The sequence below is a fragment of the Herpailurus yagouaroundi genome, unplaced genomic scaffold (assembly GCF_014898765.1).
Source record: "Herpailurus yagouaroundi ecotype Mexico unplaced genomic scaffold, PumYag 77, whole genome shotgun sequence".
NCBI lineage: Eukaryota > Metazoa > Chordata > Mammalia > Carnivora > Felidae > Herpailurus > Herpailurus yagouaroundi.
The window spans coordinates 14,215,290-14,229,222 of record NW_024412388.1 but is presented as its reverse complement, the minus strand read 5'-3'; the positions used below and the strand labels follow the sequence as shown (position 1 = coordinate 14,229,222).

Below are 13,933 nucleotides of genomic sequence, written 5' to 3'. Positions count from 1 at the left end.
GGATGAGGGCGGGGGGGGGCGGGGAGTCTGCGGGGCAGGAATGAACGCACAATCGCCCTTGTGAGGCTGCGGCCCCTGGGGGGGACCAGCAGGCCCCGAGGCCAACAAACGGCCCGGACACGATGCAGCACAGCAGGCGCAGCCTCCCCTTCCCCCTGAACTGTCAGCTTGTGAGGGTTGGAACTGCTGATTATGGAGGTGCCTCGGATCAGGTGAGCCAGACACCGAGAGAGACAGCTAGCCAGTTCCACTCGTGGGGTTTGTTTTAGTCATGGTGGCAGGTGCCCTGGGTCCTCTGGATGGCCCGAGGTTTCACCTGGGCCAACGCAAGTGAACCTGCCCTACCTCCACCTTGCAGCCTCCTGCAGGACGGGCTCTCTGCCCAGACTGGAGGGCCAGAGGGCTTCTCTGCCTCAGATGGTCAAGGAACCTTTGGAGATGGGCTGACAGAGCTCAGGCCACCCACCTGCTCCTCCTGCCTAGTGCAGGCAGATGTTTGCGTGTGGACTTTGGGCTTCAGAGTGTTTTGAGGGTCTCAGTTTCTTGTTTCATGAAGAGATGTGGCTGCTGGACCAGGATGACTAATTAAGAGTGGCTGTGTTTTTTTCTTGGTGCCTTCCTGTATATTGATTAAAAATGTGGCTTATGCCATTTTTAATGCAATTGGACTTCTCTGATGGGTGTTTTGCTGGGAGGCGGCCCCGCCCCGGGCCTGGGTGGGGAAGTGTTCCAGGACAGTGTTGGGTGAGGACTTTAAAAGTGGGGGGAGGTTTAATCAATTTGCTCTTGGGGCAAAAGCAGGGAGGGGAACATGGCCAGGTGGGGCTGCTCACGGCAGCATATCTGGCAGGGAGGGGCATCTTGGCTTAGCCCCAGGTGCCCGATTCTCCAAAGGTAATGGGACAAGGCCCGTAATGACCTAGGAGGAGCAGCACAGCGACATATGATGCTTCTCAGGAGTCCTGTATTTGGGTTTTATTTGGACAGTCTGAAAGAACCGTGGAGGAGCTGGAAGAAAAGGGCTGACCTTTCTTGAGGGCTACTAGGTGCCAGGCACTGTGCTGTGCAGTTCAGCTGTATGAGCTCCTTGAATCCACACGGAGCCCTTTGAGGGAGTTAACTGTTCCCGTCGTACAGGTGAAGAGGCTGCCGCTCGGTCGTGGAGTAACTTACTCCAGGTGTTGCTTAGCCAGTGGAAGCACATCTGTCAGCCTCCGACCTCCGTCCTCCCCACTGTCCCGGGCTGCTGCTGTGCCAGAAGATAGGAAGGACACTGTTTAGAAGACAGAATAGTGGGCTACTCAGCGATGGCAAGGGAGCAGCAGCATTTACTGAGGACTGGTTGTGTTCTGGGTCCTTTGCACCGGAGACCTCACTGAACAGAGCAGTAGTCATTCAGAGGGTGGTACAGGTGGGCTTGGCACGGGCCAGGACAGGAGCTCTTGGAGGGCAGGGGTTTTCCCCTGTGTTTTCCATGGCTGCACCCCTGGGGCCTAGAACAACACCTGGCACTGAAGGAAATGGCTTTTGGGGCGTGTCTTATGTCCATGAACTCAGCCACTTGGGTTTTCGTACTCATTCTCGGGAGCATGCTGTTTCCCCTAGGCTTCTGAGTAATTTCTGACTGCTGCTTGTCAAGTCAGTCCCTTGCATGAATGCTCTAATAATCCAGACTGGTCAGTCGGGCTGGGACACAAGTGGTGACGTGGGATGTTGGAATAGGTAAATGAGTTAAGACCACCGTGTTTATTTTCGGTAGTGTGTGACAGTCGAGAAAACAAGCTACATCTCAGTTATCAATGGAGGGGAATAGCAGTTTGAGAATCTAAAATGCGTTGGACTTTGGAGTAAATGTCATGATTTTTGTTGGCATCGGTTAAGAATGCATAGACAACTTTTCCTTACGTAGCTGTAGCTTCTAAGTCAGGAATGATTGTTCTAACTTAAGAGTTCTGATTCTGGTGCTAGATGGTGGGGCCCCCTCATGAGTTGTCCCTCCAGCTCCCGGATGGTTTTGCCTGACAGGAGCTGATAGGAGAGGCCTGTCACATTGTTGCAAGGTGAAACAATATAGTTGACACTAATGTGTCTTGGCTGGTCTCCTGGTGTAGACGAGAGACAGTTCAGCTCGGACCCCACATGGACACAGTCCCGTCCGTTTAAACCTAACTGGCTTCTTTGGTGGAATGCTTGAAAAAAATAGCCAACAATCGATAGCTTGAGATGGAGATGATAAATCATAGTTTGAAAGCAGATATTCCTATTTATAACTCGGAAGTCCCATGGAGAGGACGGATGACTGGCAGGCAGCCCGGAGAGATGGTAGCTGGGCAGGTACATAACCTTCCAACTCCCGCTTCCCAGGCTGGGCGATGCTTGCCGTTAGGCAAATACAGCGGTGCCTTAGGGGGTGCCCGAAGCTGTAGGATAGCATCAATTCTCTGTGTATTCAGTGCCTCCTTTATGCAGCGTTCTGTGCCAGGGACGCAGTGATGACCAAGACGAGCGTCCATCGCTCACAGCTTACATTGTTTGGGGGGTGGGGGGGGGGGGGAGATGCCACTTCTACCTAAAGTTTAAGGGGGAAGAACCTTGACTGATACAGCCGCAAGCCACTTGCGTGAGACACAGCAGGAGATTTAAGAGAAGGTTGGCTTGTGCCAGGCTTCACTCCCAGACCTTTCGGAGTGTGCCTGTTCTTCCCTCTGCCATAACTGTGGAAGTGAATCCTCTCCACGCCAGCACCTCTCCTACCCAGAACTGTAACGCTGTGGTGCCGTGGAAGTCCCGCCCTCCCAACCTGGGGAGCGGCCACTGATGGAGAATCTACTGTGATGCAGAAACGTGGCTTAGATTATAGCCCATCCCCCATCTTACTTGCGTGGAACCTTGAAGCTCGAGAGGTTGAGTGACCGGTGTGAGTGGCAGGCCTGAGACTCCAGGCTGGGGCCACCCGACTCCCGTGCTGGACACTCAGTCTGCTTCTCAGAAGCTGTGAGCCTGCAGTACAGGCTCTGGGCCCCTTGCTCTGTGCAGCGGATCCCAGCCGTGAGAGTGGGGCGTGCCAGGCCGGAGGATGCCATCACAAGATCGCCCACCTTAGGACCAGCTAGAGCAATGCCATTTCCAAACCTAGGCTTTCAGAGAGCCGTGTTGCAGCGTAAGGAGGCGGAGATGTGCATTTATAGGGCACCAGCCATGTGCGTGCCCTCTGCTGCGAGCTTTAGCTCATTGGATCCCTGCATCAGCCCCGCCGGGATGGTTCAGCCTTGGGAGGGGGGCAGCACAGTATAAGCAGTTAGGACTTCGGAGCCAGACTGCCTTGGGATAATAACAGGACCTCCTCTTAAGGCTTGTTATGGGGATTAAATGAGATAATACACGTCAAGTGCTTCTAACAGCATCTGGCACATAATTGGATGCTATTGTTGTTATTATCACCCTACTACAGATGAGGTTCAAAGGGGTATGTGGGGACTCCCTCTGTAGCCGTTAAGTGGGGGACTGGGTTTTCTGACTCCAGAGACAGACCCCTTTCCTCCACTCTGTACTGCTTGCTGAGGTTTGCTTGGCTTTGGGCTGTGCTTCGAGTGAAGAGCTTCCCTCACGGAGCCCGAGTCTCTACTTCACAAAAAAGGCTTCCCGTACATCGGACACTTGTGTATTGTCACGGCCCGCTGCTGTATCTCGGGCCTGTGCCTGGTGGAACCCCTTACGGACCGAATCCTTGCCCTCTTCCCAGATTGGAAGAAGAGGGTCAGGACTGGGGACCGAGCACGTGAGCTCCGTGAGAGCAGGGCGCTCATCTGTTTGGTGCCCGCTCATCACCCACACCTTGCACTGGTCACCTGGCACTCGGTGGGCGCTTCAGCAACACCAGGCAATGCAAAGTGAGGGCCGAGAGTCCTTGTCCTGTGTTTGCCGCCTGCACCACAGAACGTGGGCTTTGGAGCTGGGCCCAGGCGGGTCGGAGTCCTGCCTCAGCGGTGATCGGAAGCGGGAGTACTAATCTCCCTTGGCCTCAGTTTCTTGATCCGTAGCACGTGGGTAACGTTTTACGGGGATACCGGGAGAAGGAAAATTGCAACGTACTGAATCCAGTGCTCGGCACACAGTAGGTGGTAGCTACGGTTATTATTTGTCTTATTCTGCACACTGCAGAGTAAGGGACACAAACAGAAGCCATAATCCCCGTTCTCTGATCCGCAAGGGGAGACCAGAGGCATCCAGAAGGTTTCGTGCAGCAGGAAGGACACAGTATGGAAAAGGCTTTATTGGCAAGGGGCACGTGTCTGCTCGGCCTGCGTTCCACTTCCTCCAGGAAGCCCTGCAGACCGCTCCGGCCCGCAGGCAGCTTGGGTGGGGGCTGGGTGTGAAGCCCGGGGAGACCTTGCCCAGGCAGAGAGGATAGGGTGGGGTGCAGTCAAGGAGAGGCCATTCCAGGCCCTGCCTGGAACAAAAGCAGAGTTCAGGGGTCCGGTCAGTCTTGTGAGTTTGGAGATCAGCCACGGAGTAGACGGAGCGAGTGGGGGGTGCCTCAGTCCTGGGAGTCAGCTGGGGAGTGCCTGAGTTGCTAAGCTAAGGAGTTTGCATTTGATCTGGGACAGCGTGGAGCCAGTTAAATATTTGACGGGGCAGGTAGAAATTTGAGGAGGCTGGCAGAGTCGTGGTATTTTAGGAAGCGTCATCTGGCCCTGGTGTGTACAAAGGCCCCAAGAGGTGAGAGAGCGGAGGGAGGCATTCGCCAGCACCAGCCTGTGGGGTTACGAGGGTCCCAGCCCTTTGTGAGGCCCGGGGTATGGAGAGGAACACATGGGCAAGAAAGATGAAGATAGGAAGGCAGAGTGAGATGCCGTGATTTACCACCTCTGGGTCTGAGAGGGACATTTGTGCCCCCAGAGCTCACTGGTGAGGCATTGTGATAGGCTGCTTTATCATTGATCCAACTTGCTATTTCTGGTCAGTTTAAATCCTAGAGAGTACTGTCTGCAAAGCCTTGATATCCTACTAACAACTAAGCGGGGATTTTAGTCTGGTTAGCGCAGCAGTCCTGTATCTTCGGGTGGCCCCCAGTTCCACTCCACTTGCACAGCCTTAGGCTCTGGGCAGGCAAACACCTAAGACCACCGGTCCACAGTGGGGGCGGGGAGGGGGGACTGTGCATGGTGGCCGCGACCATAACAGGAGCTACTTTTTGTTGACTACTTTTGAATGCCCAGAGCAGTCCTATGAGGCAGGTTCTCGTGTTACCCTCGTCATGCAGGCGAGGAAACCTAGGCCGCCTGGGCAGTTGGACCCCACAGCCTGGGCTCTGGGCCCCCGCGCTGCTGCCTCCCGGCGTCTCTTCCATCCAGCCGTTTGTCGTGTGGATGCTCACCGAGCCATCAGATAGACCTAATAGGATATGAGTCTTAGGCGGAGGAGGCGGGTGGAGACAGGTTAATTGGAGTCTTGACAGACTGGGGCACACGTCTGGGGCACACATCATGCAGCAGCAACCGGGGTGGGGTGGGGTTGGGGGAGTCCACATCAGAAGGGCTTAAGCTTAAGGGAGCCACTTGCCTTCCCTTCTCCCTGCTTCCTCCTCTTCCCACCCCGCGTGTTTCTGGCCGGCTTGGAGGGCAAGTGCAAGTGTAGTGCCCCGTTGTGCAGAGAGCCCCTGAGAAGTAGAGTCCTCTGCCCAAGGCCGGCAGTCTTTTTTTTTTTCTTTGAGAAAAAGCTTGCGCGTGCAAGCCCGGGAGAGGGGCAGAGGGAGAGAGAGAATTTTAAGCAGGCTCCACGCTTAGCGCAGAGCCTGATGTGGGGCTCGATCCCACGACCCTGGGATCGTGACCTTAGTCGAAACGAAGAGTCTGACGCTCAACCGACCGAGCCACCCAGGCTCCCCAAAGGCTAGCAGTCCTTAGGGCTTGCAGCCTGGTGTGCCCTGGCCACAAAGATCTCACCACGCTGCAGACTGCCAGCAGTTGTTGCCGCTTGCTCAGCCCCTGAGCTTCTCACCCACTGCCTACAACTGCTCGTGAAGCTTCCTGTCCCAACCCTGAACTCACCAGGACCCTTCTGAGCAGGGACCTGCCGCGAGACCAGGATGTTAGTATCATCGGGACTTAACTGTTTCAGAGTTTTCTCCAAGATTCGGGCAGAGGACTCATTACATTTAACGAGTGAAATATCGATCGTTTAAAATCCTAAGTTATGAAAAGATACTTTTGCACGTGCTCTCTGTGGGCGGCCTCCCAGTGGAACTGTGTGTTTCCTGGTGGTACCAGACGCCCTCGTCCTTCCTCGTCGCCCATAGCCGTGATCGGTGGCCGGAGGGTTCGGGTCTGGCTTGCTTCTCACGGCTTCCCCACTGTGAGGTTTGGCCCCGAAGGGGTACATCAGATTTCCCATGAACGGGCTTCCTGCATAGAATTTCGGGCTAGAATTTCGGGCTAAGAAACTGAGAGGAGGAGCTTTCATTACCCCAGACTCCTGGTGAAGAGTCTGACTGTAGGCACTACAGCCACTGAAGGAGCTATTCTTGAATTTCTGTCTCATCGCTGGCTTTTTTTTTTTTTATAAGATTTTTTATTTTAAGTAATCTCTACACCCAACGTGGTGCTGGAACTCACAGCCCTGAGATCCAGAGTCACACGCCCCATTGACTGATCTGGCTTTGATTTTATCAGTCCTTTGTTCCGCTGCTGAGCACAGCTTGCCTTGTGACTTCCCGGCCGACCCTGGGGCTGGAGAGGGACCCATCACTGAGGAAGGAAGACCCCTACGTGGCAGTGGCCGGGCTGGGCCACTTTGCGTGCTTTGCTCTTTGAGAATTTCCCACCCGGGCTGTCCTGACTTCCTTGCGTATCCTCCTCTCGATGGCTCCCGTGTTCAGATCTCTTCTGGCCATAGTGGGTGTGGACCTTTGGTCGTCCTGAGAGTTGAGTTCTCTGACTTGGTCCTGAGGCGCTTGTGCAACAGGAATTGGAGGTGCCTGGGTTAGCAGTCTTCACCCCATGGGTTATTAAGTATTCCCTCCTGGGTTCTCCGTGCGTCTTCAAAGTGCCTGCCTTCTGCACTGTGTTGGATGCACACAGTCACGGTCTTTAATTCTCTCAACCCAGCCCTGGGAGGGTGGTTTCCTCACTGTGCAGATAAGGAAACTGAAGCTCGGAAAGGGTTAGTGGCTCGCTGCAAGGCCCCCAGGTAGTCAGTGGCAGAGTCAGCATTCCGGTGCAGGTCCCTCCCACTCAAAATTGCATGCTTCTGGAATTCTACTATCCTGCCTGTCCTGCATGGACTCACCAGGATGCTTATTTTATAGATGAGGAAGCTGAGGTCGAGAGCGGTTCCCCTGCGGGTCCGGCCATGGTGGCTGAAGCCTGGGTTTAGACGTTAGAAGATTTTGTTGGTTCGGGTTGTTAAAATGAAAGGGGATGGGTCTTTCTGAGCTGTAGTCTGTTTTGGGGGAGCTACCTGCTAAACCTTCAAGTGACAGATCTGTCTTGACGTGCCATCAGTAGGGTCACATCTTGGCGTTTTGGGTAGGACATTAGTTCTTGGTGCGTATCCTAGTGATTGGGACAGCCCCCCACTGACACTGTTGGTTGCACAAAACCTTGCAGGATTCCCTTGACCTTTTCCTCTGAAGGCCCAGCCCAGCCCAGCCCAGCCCAGCCCAGCCCTGGGCGCCACAGCCTGCCGCAGGTTGCAGGGCCTCTGAGGGGAAAGAGCCTAGGGGCCCAGTTCAGTAGTTCTATGACCTTGAGTGGCTTCAGTTGGTGACTCTCCCAATGCCTCAAGCTGTTTCTGGCCCTTAGGAGGGAAGGGGCACAATAAGTGCCCCCTCGGAGTGTGAGTGCCACACAGTGTTCCATTGTCCCTGGCACATGGGCCATTGCCCCATAGTGTTTGTTGAATGCATGGATGTCTACTAGGCCCTTAATAAATGTGAGGGCCCCTTCCCCGTGAGGTTGAACTGTATGGAGTTGCTGTTTTCCTAGGTCAGAAATGGCCGATTGTCAGCACTTCCTGTGGTTTAGCCCTACACAGATGGAACACTTTGAGCAGGGTGATTCCAAGTGTGACACTTTTCTGGCAGTCCAGAGCCAGTGTCGGGCTCCCACTTGTCAGTTTCACTTTAGGTAGGGGTGACAAGAACGGAAGGAGCTGAGCAGGGTCTGCCTCTGAGATGGGGTCAGTGCACCCGTTAGCTGTTCAAGCCACCCTGACGTTGAAGGTTGTCCGGAGGCACTGGCAGCGGTGGGATCGGGATTTGGTGGCAGCAGTCATCCTGATGGCTCTGAGCTTCACTGGTGGCTCTGCACGTGGTGGCCCTGAGCACTGGGCGCAGAGTCACATGGCTGGCTTGGAGTTTCCGAATGATCCCAGGCACTCTGGATTCTGGAGTGCAGGGACAGTTGAAGGGCAGGGTCTGGAGCCTGAATTTAGATCCACACCTGCAGACATGGTAACTTCCTTCACTCTCTGCCTCAGTTTCCTTGTTCATGAAATGGTAAAATTACAGGTATTTCTGATGGATTTTGCCAGGGTTAAATGAGTGAATACATGTCAAGCCCGACGTGGCAACGTTATTAACATCAGTAATAAGGCGGTGTTGTTATCGGTGCTGTGGACTTGTCGGTCACGTGCTATCGCAGCCGAATGTGGAAACTCCCTCTGCTTTGTATTAGAATACCTAGCTCTCAGGGAAGTGCTTCTTGGGTAGCTCAGTGGAAACTCTTGTTACTTACGGGCCTTGTAGAGATGCACCTGACTATCCCTGAACAAGTTGTTTGGAAAGGTACTTTTGTTCCAGCTTATAATCAAAGTCACTCTTCTGGAAAATGGCTTAGTTTTTTCTTCTCCTGGCATGAGTGGCCAACCCTGGAGGGCCAGTTACATTTGGTATCCAGGGTCTTTGAGTGGAATGGGGCATGATGCTAATCAGTGATGCTTGTCATTCCTGCCTCCCCCCCGCCCCCCTCCCCCACCCCGGGGCTGTGGTTATTTTCTGAGCCATTTTCGTCTTTCTGAACAGGCAGGTGTTCGTAGGTGCTCCCAGCTTCTGCTAGTGAGTGCTGCATTTGTGAACTGCCACAGACCTGCGAGACTTTGCTGCCTCAGGCGCCGAATGTTTTGTTTTGAGGGCTTGTGTTTGATTTTTAAGGCATGTAGAGTGTTGGGGTTTAGGGGTAAGGAGGCAAAATAAAGGGAAATGGGCAGAGAAAACACTTGTTGGGAGGCAGCCTCGTAAGGTATAGCAGGAGACTCCTGGCTCTGATTCCCACCGTGGCTGCTTGTGAACTGTGTGAGCTTCAACTAGTTACTTCATCTGTCTGAACCTCAGCTTCCTGATCGGTACAATGCCCATAACATCTGCCTCTTTACAGGGTAGAGGATTAAATAAGAACACTGTTTACACAGTGTCCACACAGGAGGCCTGTGTGGTTCGTTATTATCTGTAGGGACTTGATCATTCATATAATATCATTCATATAAATGAGCACCGTTCTATGGGGAAGAGACTTGGGTTGAATCTGAAAATCCCTGTAGTGAGAAATACCACAAATCTGAAAAGCAGATGTGATGATCACACTAAGGGGAGGCTGTGACTTTGTGGCTTCCAGGGACCTTGCTCTTGGACCGAGCAGCCCTCTGTGCCTTGGCTTAGAGGCTTCATCACCCAGGGGGACTTGCATTGGGCCAGCCCCTGTGTGCTGAGCATCGTGGATACCATCTCCTGTGATCTGTACCGTAGCCCCATTTTGGTCACCGTGCCCCCAACACACTTTGCAGATGTGGAAATGGAGGCCTAAGAAGGGAAGAAGTATCTTGTACAAGGTCACACAGCTAGTAGGGGGCAGAGGTGGCCTTTGAACTTGGTCTTCCGATTCTAGATTCCATTCTAGAATCCTAGGCTGGTCCTACGATGTTGTTTTTATGTACAGAGGAAAGTGTTTATGTTGATGGTTGTAACCAATGTTCTTTAGTGCTTTTATATGTTTTGCAGCTCAAAGCAGACTATGTTAGGCGGCTGCCCCTGGTTTTGCTTTGATGACTTGGAGCCCATCTTAAGACGCTACAAGAATGAGCTTGCCGTGACTGTAGTTCTTCATTTAAAGGGAAACCTTGTTTCCTACATTGTAACTTCTAACCTTGAATTACTCTTAAGACCCTGAGCACTATGTAGTCTTTACTGCCACCTGTCCTGTCTCCTCCTTTCTGTGCATATCCAGCTGGGCTCTGAAATAATGCACTATTGGGGATACAGTAGTTGTTTGTGACCAAGCTAGCATTTGAATTCAGGATCAACTTACTCCATGCCCTGGCTGTGCTGCACCTGCAACTAGGGCCAGAAATGAACAGAAAGACTATGGTGGTCTGCCTACCTATGTTACCAGTGGAATTAGTCCAACCCCAAGAGGTAAAACCAATCTAAGGTACTGAAAGAGGTTCCTGATCTTAAGGAACTGAGAATGCCGGGCTGTGGATGTCGGCACCTGCTTGCAGGATGGGGAGGGTCTCCATGGCTTCCATTCATGGCAACCTCTATTCCTTGTTGTCTTACTTGGCACTTGGTGATACGCCTGGAAAATGGGCCCAGTCTTCACATTTTCTTAACGTTGATTTCTTCATTCTTCCTTTAAATCACTTTCTCCAGAAGTGATTATTCAACTGCCACCTAGATGGAGTTCCCTTGTCCTCTTGCCCGCCATAAAACTGGTACCACAGGGCTGTAAGGCTTTTTCCCCCCTTCGCCATGGACCACGGTTTCTGAGCTTGCTGAATCCCAGATGGAGAGCACACAGAAGCATCCTGGGCGTTTTCCCCAGGATCCTGCTTTTATTTTGATTCCACAGTATCTGTTTGGTACATATTGATTGTCGAGAAGGCATTTCTTGAAATAACAAGCAAGTACTGGTTGCCATGGTCCCCAAGGAAGGGCCCTCCCATCATGTGACTAATCGGTAGAACAAGGACACAGAAATAGTGTTGGACCTCCATAGGATGAGCTCAGAGTGCCTCGTGAGCCATTGAATTAACTGATAAAACCCCATGAGTTGAATTCCATGACATGGCCCGGTGTCTCAGGAAAGGGAAAAACGATTTCCAAGCCTCAGGTGATGGGCCATGGGTCCTAACGAGTACAAGCGGATTCTAAGGCGGCTGAAGCATTTAGCAAGCCCTCAGAGTTAACAAGCAAAGCAAGGCACCAGCCCTACTCTACTTAGCACTTAACATGCATTATTCTCTTTGGCCCCTAGAATTAGCTCCTAAGCATGGGATCCTGTGAATTTCGGTCTTTATGTAAATGATAATTATGGAAATTTAGAGACTTGATGTAAATTGCTAATAAATGGCAGAGCTGGGACTTGAACCTGGTTGCTATGACTTTAAAGCCTTTGCACGTAACCTCTTTGGTCACGGAGTTTTGCTGCCCACATGAGGCTTGTGGCTCGCCCCCAGATCCCACAGTACATCACTAGGGCGATTGGGACGGGCGTCCTGTGTCTGACACACTGGAATCTGGACTCTGTGTTCTCAAGTGGGCTGTTGCCTTTGCTGCTGCCTGAACTCAGCCACATTTGAAAACTCCTCTCTGAACGTGCTTCTCCAGTGACCCATGCAAAGACCACACTTTTCCAGCATGACGGCCTAAGAGAGTTTCAGCTCAGACGAGCCCAGAAAGCCAGTGCCCTTAGTTACAGAAGAAATCTAGGGACAGGTCTGGACTCAAACCCAGATCCCTTTGGTTTTGGCTCCTACTTTGTGGTGTGTCTGTAGGAGACGGGAATCACAGTGGCAGGGCACTGGGGAAAGCGAATGACAGTCGGTTGAAAAATGGTGGCACGGTAGCACAATGGTATATAATACAGCCATTAAAATGTGGTGGTGTCGAGAAAGCAAAGCCCGGAGTCGGGCGGTTCTGTCTACATCTCTCTCTAGGATGTTCATGTTAGAGTGCCTGCCTCATTGGGGCTGTGAGGATTCAGTAAACGACCGGTTTGCAAGCCTTTTGCTGTGTCTTAGTTGCAGTGGTTACTGATTATCTGTTTATCTAGACGCACACATGTATGTTTTCCCCTCCTTAGAGTCACTTCCTTGCAGTAAACCCTCAGGAGTGGGTTGTGGGGCTAAGGAGAACGAGCATTTTTCTCCCCACACGTCTTTCCTGTCCCTTTGCCCTCATAACTTATGACAGCCTCTGCCTCGCAGGCTGCCTCCAGGCCCTTGGATCTGACCTCACCCCCTTGCCTCGCCAGCTTTGTTTACGCAGTCTGGCTTCCTGTTCTGGCCAAGCTGAGAGAGCTCCTTGCTTTCCTGCAGAAATGTCCTATCTAGGGGTAGCCGCCATGCTTTTTGCGACAGCATCTCCATGTCAGAACCAGTCATTTTTCTTTAAATTACTTCATTTTTTAACTGAAGAAACTTTGTCGTTACCGTGAATGGAAAACCAGTATCAGTTGCCCCAAGTAGAAAGTATCCGTTGAAGTAAACTCCTGTAACTGTTGGTAGAAGAGATGCTCATCTGAGGACCACGTAAAATTGGTGACCCTCAGAGCCTGGCTTGCTTCTCTCTCTGGGCCTCGGCTTGCAGCATCCCCCTCCGTGCCTTCCTCCCTTCTTCCTGCGTCCACGCCCGGCTCTGTCCCCTCGTGGCCACCAAGCCTTCTCTGACTACCATAGCCCTCCACATCCTGTCTGCCCACCATCCGTCCATCCATCCATGCAAATATTCAACAATGCTCTGGGCTCTGCTGGGGGGGGGCGGGCATAATAAAGACCGTTACTGTATCTATAAGGAGACCAAGTGTCTGTCCAGAGAAGCTGTGGAATGGAAGATAATCGCTGGAAAGGGGTGTGTGCGGGTGCAGCGAAGAGGGTTCGACTGAGCAGGGACCACAGCAGAGATTTCAGGGGAGAGGCTTTTGTCTGAAGCGAGATGAAAAGACTCATTTGCCAGGAGGACGGGTGGTGGAGACCCGGCAGGCAGAGAGAATGGTACGTGCAGGAGAATGTGGCCTGTTCAGCGGAACCGGCTAGGGGTGGGAGAGCTTGACGTGACCCAGCAGGGGTCCCTTGTGAAGACGTCCTGTGTCGTGAAGGAGGCTCCGACTTCACCCTTGTCCATTTGCGTGCCCCGTCCACACCCTGGCCTGACCTGCAACACAGCACAACCCTTACCCATGAGGTTTAGCTGTTGACGCTCTCGTCCCTGGAGTAGGATTTGCTGGTGGTTCAGTGCCCTTCCCCCCATCGCTGTGTGCTGAGTGTGTCCTGTGCTCTGTGCCGTGTCCTGGGACACTCCGCTGAGTGAGGGGAGGGCCTTGCCTTAAAGAGCCCACAGCCTAGTGGAGGAGACCCATGGCCATCTAGTTGGGTGTGAACACCAGCGGCAGGGGCCCTGGGAAGCTTCCTGACCCCGTTCCCTGCCACTAGGGATCCCTTTGGAATCTGACAGTATTATTTTTTTAAAGTTCAGCGTTTTTCCTTTTATTTTATTTATTTATTTATTTATTTAAAAAATTTTTTAAACGTTTTTATTTATTTTTGAGACAGAGAGAGAGACAGAGCACGAACGGGGGAGGGGCAGAGAGAGAGGGAGACACAGAATCGGAAGCAGGCTCCAGGCTCTGAGCCATCAGCCCAGAGCCCGACACCGGGCTCGAACTCACGGACCGCGAGATCGTGACCTGAGCCGAAGTCGGACGCTCAACCGACTGAGCCACCCAGGCACCCCTTTCCTTTTATTTTAAAAGTAACATGTTCATTATAGAAAAGTCAGAAAATACAGAAGGAAAAAAAACTTGCCCATAATCTTACCCTGCCAGCAGCTATGGTTAACCTTTCGGTATATCGCTTTAGTGTCTTTGTCTCTGCGTGGTTTTTAAAGGTTTTTTGTGGATTGTGTCATACTTTCTGTGTGATTTATACGTTGTGCTCTTTT

General features: G+C 52.4%; 1 protein-coding gene across 3 annotated transcripts in view; it reads left to right on the top strand.

Moving 5' to 3' along the window:
* CAPZB (capping actin protein of muscle Z-line subunit beta) overlaps positions 1-13,933 on the top strand; it is a 134,871-nt gene that overhangs the window by 1,184 nt on the left and 119,754 nt on the right. For 2 of the 3 annotated variants that reach the window (XM_040463071.1, XM_040463069.1), the window contains exon 1: positions 108-212. The exons of the other annotated variant lie outside the window; for it this stretch is intronic. In XM_040463071.1, coding sequence (XP_040319005.1) covers positions 123-212 — 90 coding nt within the window. In that variant the 5' untranslated portion in view covers positions 108-122. Of the gene's footprint in view, positions 1-107; positions 213-13,933 lie in introns of those variants that run through there. 3 annotated transcript variants of the gene reach the window in all.